Genomic DNA, 10,972 nt, shown 5'->3' with positions numbered 1-10,972 from the left:
TGCAAGACCCGAGAATCACCAATGGCATGGGGCTAGGATGGCGTGGGTGGGCCCCAGTAATTCAGCACACAATGGCTGCTGAGCCACCTGGACATTGCAAAACCAGACCATTAGGACGACGACGACGACAGTGATAAATAGCCTACCACGCTGCCAAATGGCAGAACCTACGCCAGTGATGGGCAACCTTTTGAGCTTGGTGTGTCAAAATTCGCCAAAAAACCGAGCATAACTCGGGTAGTGTGTCACTTCGAGAAAAAAACCATAATTTTGCAATATTTATAGTTTAAATAACAAAAATGTATAATTGTAATATATAATAAACCAAAAACTAATTATTTAAACTAACCAAACCAAAAAACCCTTATTTATCACAAAGTGCCCAGAGTTGTTGAGTTTTTGGGGGGGAGCTGCTGACCAAAGTTTTGGAGATTTTTTGGGGGGGATGCAAAAGTTGCTTTGCTTTTTTGGGGGGGGTGCCCCACAGCTGCTGCACTTTTTTGGGGGGGAAGAGAACATAAATGACGAATAATACCTTCGCTGGAACTAACATGCAGCACCGACATAGTCTGCCAAAGCACCAAAAAACCCAGCACAGAACGGGTTAAAAAATGAACGCTGTTACACCCAGTCATCTTCTGCCAAAGTGCCAGAAAAAAGGGTTAAAAAACCAATCTCTGGCTACAAGCAACAACAACAATAACAAAAGGATACGGGTTTTAACAGCGGAGACAATGGGTTTTAACAGCGGGGACAAGCTGCAGCGTGAGGAGGAGCGGGAGAACAAATGGGGAAAAAACAACAACAGCGCGAATGGGCCGATGGGGCGTGTGCCAGCTGTAAGGGCTCTGCGTGTCACGTCTGACACGCGTGTCATAGGTTCGCCATCACTGACCTACGCACTGCTAGGAAATGCAGCTGGTAGCAGAGCAAATCTCTTCAGCTCACCCACTGACCACGTTGTTGTTGTTGTTGTTTAGTCGTTTAGTCGTGTCCGACTCTTGGTGACCCCCATGGAGCAGAGCACGCCAAGCACTCCTGTCTTCCACTGCCTCCCACAGTTTGGTCAAACTCATGTTGGTAGCTTCGAGAACACTGTCCAACCATCTCATCCTCTGTCGTCCCCATGTTACGGACCAACAAAGAATGTAAAAAGATTAGATATCCTGTCATCAACCTCTGTACAATGGCACTACCAGACACGATACATAGACCAGGAAGAAACAATCACAATGAGTTGCAAGCTAGTTCAGTTCCGGTGCTGAAATGACAGAATTGGCGGTTCAAGCACAAAGGAAGAGTCCTGCTGGATCAGAGCAGAGCAAAGGTCCATCTAAGCCCCACGTTACGTTTCTGACAAGGAGCTGCCAGAAAACTGTGGAAAAGATGCAAGCAGTCCATAAAAGGGATGCCCATTTCATTTTAGTCGTCCTCAGAGGCAGACTTGGGGGCGGAGGTCATTTGGAGCAGAGACAAGCACATGGCAGAGTGTGCCCTTCCACCACCCACAGTTTTTCTATTGCAAATCTCTCCCTCCCACCTGCCCTCCCCCTTCCAACATTTGCCTTTATAACCTTGCAAGAAGAAGACAAGCTTGTAGAGGAAGGATTGCAAGGGAACAACTCTGGTGCTTTTTCACTTCAAATCCCTCTCTTTGAAAGCAGGTTTGCATTCAGTAAGATAGAAATGGTCGTCCCATCTTGTTATATGCATTTGCTCTGACTTGATGTTCATGAACATGGGTGGGCAAACTAAGGCCCGGGGGCCAGATCCGGCCCAATCGCCTTCTAAATCGAATCAGCGTGTTTTTACATGAGTAGAATGTGTCCTTTTATTTAAAATGCATCTCTGGGTTATTTGTGGGGCATAGGAATTCATTCATTTTCTTCTTCAAAATATAGTCTGGCCCCTCACAAGGTCTGAGGGACAGTGCACTGGCCCCCTGCTGAATAAGTTTGCTGACCCCTGTTCATGAACATGGTATGAATTTAGAGATATAGATATGAGTCTAGAAAATGTTGCATAGACAAATTCATTTTTCCTTGCCTGAATGAGTGCACTCACCCGGAGATAGCTCACTGCAGAGAGATGGGCAAGGAAAGTCCCGTTATTAACCCATTTGAGTCTTCTTGTGCTTATGTAGCCAAAACTGCACCATCCACACGCAACAGAGAAGTAGTGGAAAGCCCAGGGCAATGCCATGTTATGCACAAACATGATAGGAGGGTGTTCCACAGGGCGGGAGCCACTACCAAGAAGGTCCTCTGTCTGGTTCCCTGTAGCTTCACTTCTCACAGTGAGGGGAACTGCCAGAAGGCCCTCGGCGCTAGACCTCAGTGTCCAGGCTGAACAATGGGGGTAGAGACACTCCTTCAGGTATACTGGCTCAAGGCCGTTTAGGGCTTTAAAGGTCAGCACCAACACTTTGAATTGTGCTCGGAAATGTACTGGGAGCCAATGTAGGTCTTTCAGGACCGGTGTTATGTGGTCTCAGCGGCCGCTCCCAGTCACCAGTCTAGCTGCCGCATTCTGGATTAGTTGTAGTTTCCGGGTCACCTTCAAAGGTAGCTCCACATAGAGCGCATTACAGTAGTCCAAGCGAGAGATAACTAGAGCATGCACCACTCTGGCGAGACAGTCCGTGGGCAGGAAGGGTCTCAGCCTGCGTACCAGATGGAGCTGATAGACAGCTGCCCTGGACACAGAATTGACCTGTGCCTCTGTTATGTACTGAGCTGAATCCTAGAACAATAGGATTCAGAATCAGCGGGAGCTACCCAATCCAACTCCAGGTGGAAGTGAATCCGCAACCTGATTGGCCTGCGGGAGCAGCCAATCAGGCGGCTGGCAGAAGTGAATCTGCTACCTGATTGGCCTGTAGGAGCAGCCAATCAGGCTGCAGGCAGAAGTCAATCCACAATATAATTGGCCCACAGGTGTAGCCCTGAAGTAGCCAATCACGCAAGGCCCATTGTGTAAATAATGTATATAAGCAGATGGTTTTGGGAAAAGAGCCATTCGTCTTCTCTTCTTCTCCTTGATGAATATGAGCTGAATAAAGAGCATGAAATTCACTCTCGACTCCGAGTATATTTCAGCCTCCATGGACAACTGTGAGTCCAAAATGACTCCCAGGCTGCACACCTGGTCCTTCAGGGGCATAGTTACCCCATTCAGGACCAGGGAGTCCTCCACACCAGCCCACCTCCTGTCCCCCCAAAACAGTACTTTTGTCTTGTCAGGATTCAACCTCAATCTGTTAGCCGCCATCCATCCTCCAACTGCCTCCAGACACTCACACAGGACCTTCACCACCTTAACTGGTTATTACTATTATCTCACAACATGTCCAAACCTGTGCTGGGTGGGAGGTGACATGGTCAATGAAAGCCCTAAAACCAGGGATTCATGAGGAAGGTTGTTGCTGTGTTGAAGGTGCAATACCAGGAGAGAGCTAACTTTGACACCTGAGAAAACAAGAAAACAGAAGCACACCAAACTGCAATTCCCAATTATTACTGGACCTTCCTGCCAAGCATAAAGGGTAGACCATTATTGAAAGAATGTCTCTCCCAGAGTGCTAGAATGACATAAGTAATCTAATGAGAGAATGTGATATGTGTTATTTTTACTGTATAATGTGTCAACCTATGGGTATGGCTTCACTTGCAAATAGCCTTAAGAGGCGTGACATGTGGATTGACCAATTCAATCAGAGGGTATTCTAACAAGAAATTCCATCATAATTGGGGAAAATTTGGAGAGTATATGAAGAGGCAGCGCCCCACGATAAAATCCTGGGTTTATTTCTAAGATCTCGTACTGAGCTGATTTGATTTAATTCAAGTTGATAAAGTTGATTGATGGTGAACTTCTTTTTTCTATGAGGCATGATTATATTTGAGAATTTTAGGATATATATTTGTAGGAATAAGGGGAAGCAGTACCAGAATATAGTATTTAACGAACCTGAGAGAGAGATGAGTGGAAGTCTACCGGTATTAGGAGAGCAGGAGATATAGGGGCATGAATAAAGGGGATTATAGCTGGAATGTATTTTGAGTATTATGATTATTATATTTTGGGGTTTGAATGAGCATTTGAATGTAGGATTTTAGTTTTTGTTTCTACTCATAATTTTTTTAGGATTACGAGTACAGTGGAACCTCGGTTTATGAACACCTCGGTTTATGAATTTTCGGTTTATGAACGCCGCGGACCCATCTGGAATGGATTAATTCATTTTCCATTACTTTCAATGGGAAAGTTTGCTTCAGTTTATGAACGCTTCAGTTTATGAACAGACTTCCGGAACCAATTACACCCATGCTTCAGTTTATGAACGCTTCAGTTTAAGTACTCTGCGGACCCGTCTGGAACGGATTAATCCACTTTCCATTACTTTCAATGGGAAAGTTTGCTTCAGTTTATGAACGCTTCCTCCGCGGACCGTCTGGAACGGATTAATTCACTTTCCATTACTTTCAATGGGAAAGTTCGCTTCAGTTTATGAACGCTTCAGTTTATGAACAGACTTCCAGAACCAATTGTGTTCATAAACTGAGGTACCACTGTATTATTATGTAAGTTTGATTTAAGTTGGATGTTGTATGAGATTAATTTTTATGTTATATTTTCATTATTATTATTTCATTATATATGATTTTGTATGTTATTATTTCTATATTATTTATATTATTGTTTCATGAGTGTGTATGTGTTTATGTGAGCATATTTTAATTTGAATTCCAATAAAGTTTATTTTTTTAAAAAAAAAATTTTTTTAAAGGAAGGTAACTCAGTTGTGGAGAGAATGGCTGCTTAAGGCAGGAGAAATTCTGGTGCCCAAAAAAAGAACAACATCCTTGCCAAAAGGTTTCAGCAGGCTGCAGTCCACTGACTATGCAGTAAGGATGAATGAAGCTGTCAATTTTGGTTTCTTTCATTTTTTCATTTTCCCAATTTTAAGTTCTCCGTATTTCCACATCAGTTTGCATATATATGATTTTCTTGGGTTACAAAAATATGTATATTCTCTTTTTTTTCAAGTCTTACATTTTTTAAAAGTGTCCTCAACAATTTAATGCAATTTTCACCTAATATATGCATTTTTGCAAAGCAATTTCCCCTAATGCAATGCGTTTTGGTATATTGTTTTCACTAATATATACATTTTTATGCACACTTTACCCTAGTATGTGCATTTTTGTACACATTATTTATGAGCAAATTTGGAGAAGTGGAAAAGTGTGAATTTCAAGGCACAGCTGCTTTTTGGTTTCCAAATTAGGTAAGTTTACCTTTAAATGTGTACTGAATCAACTTTCTCCCTCAGTCCTACTTGTGAGTGAATCTTACGGAATATAGTAGGACTTACTTCTTAGTAAACTTGCATTAGAACAGTTTTGATACAAAATTACTCATTCTTAAAGGAAACACAAACCCCTGGAATCCAGGAGATTGGGGGCAGGTGCAACAATACTTTAGATCTCAGTGCTAAAGCCCTTTATGTTTCCTGTGGATGTCACAACTTAAACCTAATTATATTATATACTGCAGTTATATGTTATATATTGCTTAGATTTCCTTCTTTTGTTTTTTAAAATAATGCTAAATTGTTCCTTCCATGCTCCTTCCAGGCCTAAGAAAGCAATCAGTTACATGCAGAAGCCTCATGCTCCAATGTAGAGCAGTTTCCCTTTTGACAATACTTTGAATAATATATGGTATAAATTGAACCTGAAACCTGGCAAGACAGAGGCATTATATGTTCCAAGTACTTGAGTTTACGAGGTACACTCCCCTGAGAGCAGCAGGGTCAAAGCTTGAGGGTACTTCTGGACCTGGACCCAACATTGTAATTGGAGGCTCAAGTTAGAGCAGGAACTCCTGCTTCTCTTTCATTTTCAGTGCCCTCAGCCACAAGCCCATGAACCCCAAGGGTCATCTAGTCTTACCCCCTGCAATGCAGGAATCTCAACTAAAGCATCCCTGACAGATGGCCATCTCGCCTCTACTTAAGACCATCCAAGGAAGGAGAGTCCACCACCTTCTGAGGGAGACTGTTCCATTGCTGAACAGCTCTTACTGTCAGAAAGTTTTTCCTAATGGTTCATTGGAATCTCCTTTCTTGCTACTTGAAGCCATTGGTTCGAGTCCTACCCTCCAGAGGAGGAGAAAACAAGCTTGCTCCCTCTTCCATGTGACAGCCCTTAAGATTTTTGAAGATATCTATCATATCTCCTCTCAGTCTCCTCTTGTCCAGCCTAAACACACCCAGTTCCTTCAAGCACTTCTCATAAGGCTTTATTTCCAAGCCCTTGATCATCTTGGTTGCCCTCTTTTGTACACGTTTCAGCTTGTCAATATCCTTCTTAAATTGTGCCAGAATTGGACACTGGACTCCAGGGGTGATCTGACCATGGCAGAATAGAGTGGTACTATTACTTCCCTTCTAGGCTGTTGATGCAGCCTAGAATAGATTTAGCTTTTTTTGCTGCTGCATCACACTGTTGACTCATGTTAAGCTTGTGGTCCACCAAGACCCCTAAATCCTTTTCACATGTACTGCTAGTAAGCCAGGTGTCCCCTATTTGTGCATCTGGTTCTTCCTACCTAAGTGCAGAACCTTACATTTGTCCCTATTGTGCCCAGTCACTGTTACACTGCAACATTTTGTTGCAACATCCAAGTCCCAGTTAATGCCAGGATGCCTAAGCTAGGTCAATTTGCCAACATTTGTGTCCTTGCACAAGGACACAAAAGTACATTTTGTCAAACCTTAAAATACAATATAATGCATCCATTTGGGACCTCCCTCTCATTCTCATCCCATCAGAGGTAGAGAGTGTGGTTTCAATTGCAATCAGCTGTGTCCCTTTGCATCTCATTGAAATTGGTCTGGAGGGGGGGGGTATAAAAGGCCCTTGATAAGGAAGCTTGGTTTCCCCACCTCTCCACTCAGTGTCTCCTGCCAGGAAGGAAGGATTTGTAGGTGGGCCTTGTGGTAGCTTGTTCATGGTAAGTATCTCTCCCCCCCCCCCGATTATGCTTTTGCAATCTCTAATCCTTTGAAGCCATGCAGGAGTTTTGGGTAGCTTCTGCTTTGTAAATTTCTCTGCCTGGTTTTACCACCACCGTTTTCTGGCATCAAATCTTTAGGTGCAATCTCTTTCAGAGTGGGATGCTAGCATGGTTCTGCTCTTGCAAGTCATGGCAGACGCCCAAACTGGCAGCTCTGTGGAGCTTGCCTTGCAACTCAGCCCCCACAGTGTTGTGGATGAACCTGACCCATCTTTCTTGTCTAGCTTACCAGGGACTCACTGAGAGGGACCATTAAAGCTTCTAAACTGGTGACAACACAAAAAACTTTGATTCTAATGTGAACTGAGGGCTGAATTCAGTGTTGGGTTTATGTTTTTGCTAAACAAGCTGTAGCTTAGGTCCCCACTCTCCTGCCCCCCCCCAGAAATTTCACTATTAATATACTTCTTCTAAATTGTATTTCAGTTCAACAATTACTTTGATAAAATACATATCTTGTTATGTGCAAATGGCTTTAGATACATAAATTACCATATAGCATACAATGTATTCAACACAAAAAACCAGCGACACTTTGTTGTTGACAAAGGACAGCTGGACATATAAAGGGCCCCATTACCTTCAGTAGCTTAAGGCCTCATCAAATCTAAATCCGGCCCTGGCTAAATTGGTGGAACTGTGAGACCAAACACTTGCCTTTCTACTGATGGTCGTTTGAAGAATGGTTTCTGGTGCAAGAGAGACAGTGTCTAGGATGTGGGTTGGCCCTAGATGTTGAAAGCTTCTGAGAGCTGGTGTTTACTCTGGCTTGAGGGCTCATCCAGACTTTCTTTTGTGCCACATTTCTAGGCACAGGTCTGGGCTTCCCAAGTGCTTTCCCTTTTTTTTTTTACCCTGGCACTTTCCCCATGAAAACCCGCTTTTTACTGCTGATTTGGAGGAAATGGCAATCTTTGAAAAACCTGAATTGTCATGTGTTCTGATTCAGCATTAAAGAGCAGGTTTTCCTGGGGAAAGTGCCAGGTGTGTGTGGGTGTGGGTGTAGCGCTTGGACACAGAACTTTAACACACAGAACTGTCGTCTAGAAAGCATGGTCTAAAAGGCAAATGTGGTGGAGCCCAGAGTACCAAGGAAAAGAATTGTGACCCGGATAAGCATGTCTTTGGTGATACTGACATTGTAGTGATGCCATTGCTCCTCTTCCTATCTGCAGTGATTATCTATACAATTTCAGGGTGTTGGCAAACTTTTTTTTGCCTCTTAGCAGATCAGATTGCTTAATCAGAGGCAGATTGGAAATGGAATATTAAAGACTGCAGACCTAAGCAGGTCTAATTGCACTTCACTGAGGTTTAATTTCAAGCAAGCATGTTTGGGATCATGGGGTGTCCCCACTTGATGGGTGCGGAGCATGTGCAGAGTGCTCCATTTTTGGGACTCATCAACTTGTGTCTTACATGCATGTTTGAACTAGGGGCAGTGGTCTCAGGGTAAGTTTCAAAACGTCTGAGACGGTTAACGTAATAGCTTTTAATAGTTTTCCTGAGGCAGTGTCTTGTCACACTGGATCGTCCAGCCCACCAGGCATGGCTAGCACAGGAGGGAGCTGCACCTCTGTGACTAGAGCAGGGATGGGGAATCAGTGAACTTATTCTGGTGCATATTGGCTGAAGCGGACGGGTGTTTGGAGCCCCACAACACCTGGAGGGGCAGGGGCTCCCCATCCCTGAGTGGGAGCACCCAGATTTGCATCCTCCTGGAGCTCAATGAACTCCATGGCAATAATACAACCTATTACTGAATGTTTGTTTTAAAGCAACCTTGTCCAACCTGCTGCATTGCAGGTGTTTTCAAGTTATAACTCTAAAAAGACCCAACCAGCATGACTGGGAGGGTGGGAGTTGTAGTCTTGCAACATCTAGAGGGCACCAGATGTTTTTGTCCAAAGTATGATTTAAAGATCAGGACCAGAGATGGCAGACACTGTATTGGGAGTCTATTGGGAATAACCAACCCACAAGCTTGCACTATACCCCTGAAATGAGTTTGCATCTATTATTGTTTCAGCTTTGCTTGCGGAGAGTCTCCAAAGGCCTGGGCCAACTTGAAGCCTACATCGATGCAGAAGAAGGGGTGGCTTTCCAGATGGATAACAACCTTATCTGGGACTCATTGGATGGCCAATACACATGGGCCATACAGGGCCTAATTGAAAAGTTGGCATCTGGCAAATTCTGGGTCACTTCTCTGCCTATGGGAAAGGTTATGCTGAGAAACTGGGCCGGGAAGTATCTCGCTGCAGTGGCTGTAGGAGAAAACCCAGTAAGCTTTCCCATCCAGCCTGTTCAGTACTCAGAAGATCCATCTTTGCAGTTTGACGTCTTTTACAAGGGCAATAGGGTTGCTTTCCGGGCCCACAATGGGCTGTTCTTGACTAGGACCTATAGAGGGTTCACTTCAGTTGAAGCAGCCAAGTTGGTCGCTGATGATTCCTGTTATTTCCGCCCCCTGATTGGAGACCTCCTCCCCCCAAAGTTCAAAATACTGAGGGTGATCACAGGCGATCTCACTCACATGATCTACCACCACTCTGTCTTGGATAAGCAGGTCTATGCCAACCGGGGGGAAGCAACAGTGCAGCACACTTTCGACATGACTTGGGAGACTACCGTTTCAGACACCGTTTTCTGGAACAGTCTGTGGGGGCTTGGTGTGGAAACTTCCTGCCACTTCACTCTTGAAGATGCAATGCCTCGTTTGGAGTACACGGAGAACAATGACCGGACCGTCCTTGTGCAGAGGAATATTCATCAGAGACTCACCCAGGAGGTGCTGGTGCCCCCCCATACTGAAGTCTTGGCCAAGCTTGTTGTCCACAAAAACTCTATGGCTACTGTGTCATTCACAGCTGTCATCCAAAAGGTGAAATCAAATGGCGATGTGGTAATGCTGAACAAAGGTGGGCTCTGGAAGGGTCTTGTCTACCACGGGGTCCAGCTGGAGATCACAAAGCGGAAGCTGAGTGAGCGCAGGCCTCTTGAGGAATGCCCCCTCCTGTGAAGTTATGGGGAGTGGTGTCCTTCCAAGCGTGCCATGTGGACTGGATGGCAGGTGACTCACCCCTGAAAAAACATAGCTGTGGCTGCTCAGATTCTGGACCATCCTGGTCCATTGTCACTTTGAAAACTATTCCTGCTTATCAAGGCAGGCAAGGACTGCTTCCTGGCTGTCTTCTGGCAGATCCTTTCTACCTCCTAGGTGCCTGAAAATGATGGCTACCTTTTTTACGACAAAGAGGAAGAGAGCTCCTTGCCTTTTTAGCATAATTAACGCAACTTAAATAAAATGGTGAATTCTTTTTTTTGTCTCTGGAAAATGCCTTCTGCCTCTTTGTGTGTGCGCATAGGTTTGGAGTAGGGGCACTTGTGGGGGAAAGGGTCACTGCTGCTGGAAAAGATCACAATTCAATGGGAAAGCTGTATGGAGAATATTTAAACTAACATTTTGGCTGCACACAAACCATAAATTTCAAGTACCCTGTTTCTCATATTTTAAGACATACCCATAAAATAAGCCATAGCAAGATTTTAAGCATTCAAGGAATATAAGCCATACCCCGAAAATAAGACATAGTGATAGGCGCAGCAGCAATGCCGGCCGCGGCAGGAGGAGGAGGAAAAAAATAAGACATCCCTTGAAAATAAGTCATAGTGTGTTTTTTTGAGGAAAAAATAAATATAAGACATGTCTTATAATATGAGAAACACGGGTACGTGGCTTCCCCCAAATAATCCTGGGAACTGCCATTTACTCCTAGAGAGCTACAATTCCCAGCACCCTTAAAAACTACAGTTCTCAGGATTCTTTGAGGAACATGCAGCTGAAATGTTTTCAGAATTAAATCCTTTAGTTAGCCTGGTTTTGCTA

General features: G+C 44.1%; 1 protein-coding gene across 1 annotated transcript; it reads left to right on the top strand.

Moving 5' to 3' along the window:
- The first annotated feature begins 6,960 nt into the window (after positions 1–6,960).
- LOC118097567 (uncharacterized) lies at positions 6,961–10,411 on the top strand. The gene is made up of 2 exons (XM_035140538.3): positions 6,961–7,020; positions 9,113–10,411. Exons 1-2 carry the CDS (start codon positions 7,018–7,020, stop codon positions 10,103–10,105), a joined length of 996 nt encoding a protein of 331 aa, XP_034996429.2. The 5' UTR covers positions 6,961–7,017; the 3' UTR covers positions 10,106–10,411.
- Positions 10,412–10,972: the final 561 nt, after the last annotated feature.

The sequence above is a fragment of the Zootoca vivipara genome, chromosome 15, assembly GCF_965207765.1.
Source record: "Zootoca vivipara chromosome 15, rZooViv2.hap1.1, whole genome shotgun sequence".
NCBI classification, from domain to species: Eukaryota; Metazoa; Chordata; class Lepidosauria; order Squamata; family Lacertidae; genus Zootoca; species Zootoca vivipara.
This window is presented reverse-complemented; position numbering and strand designations above follow the sequence as displayed.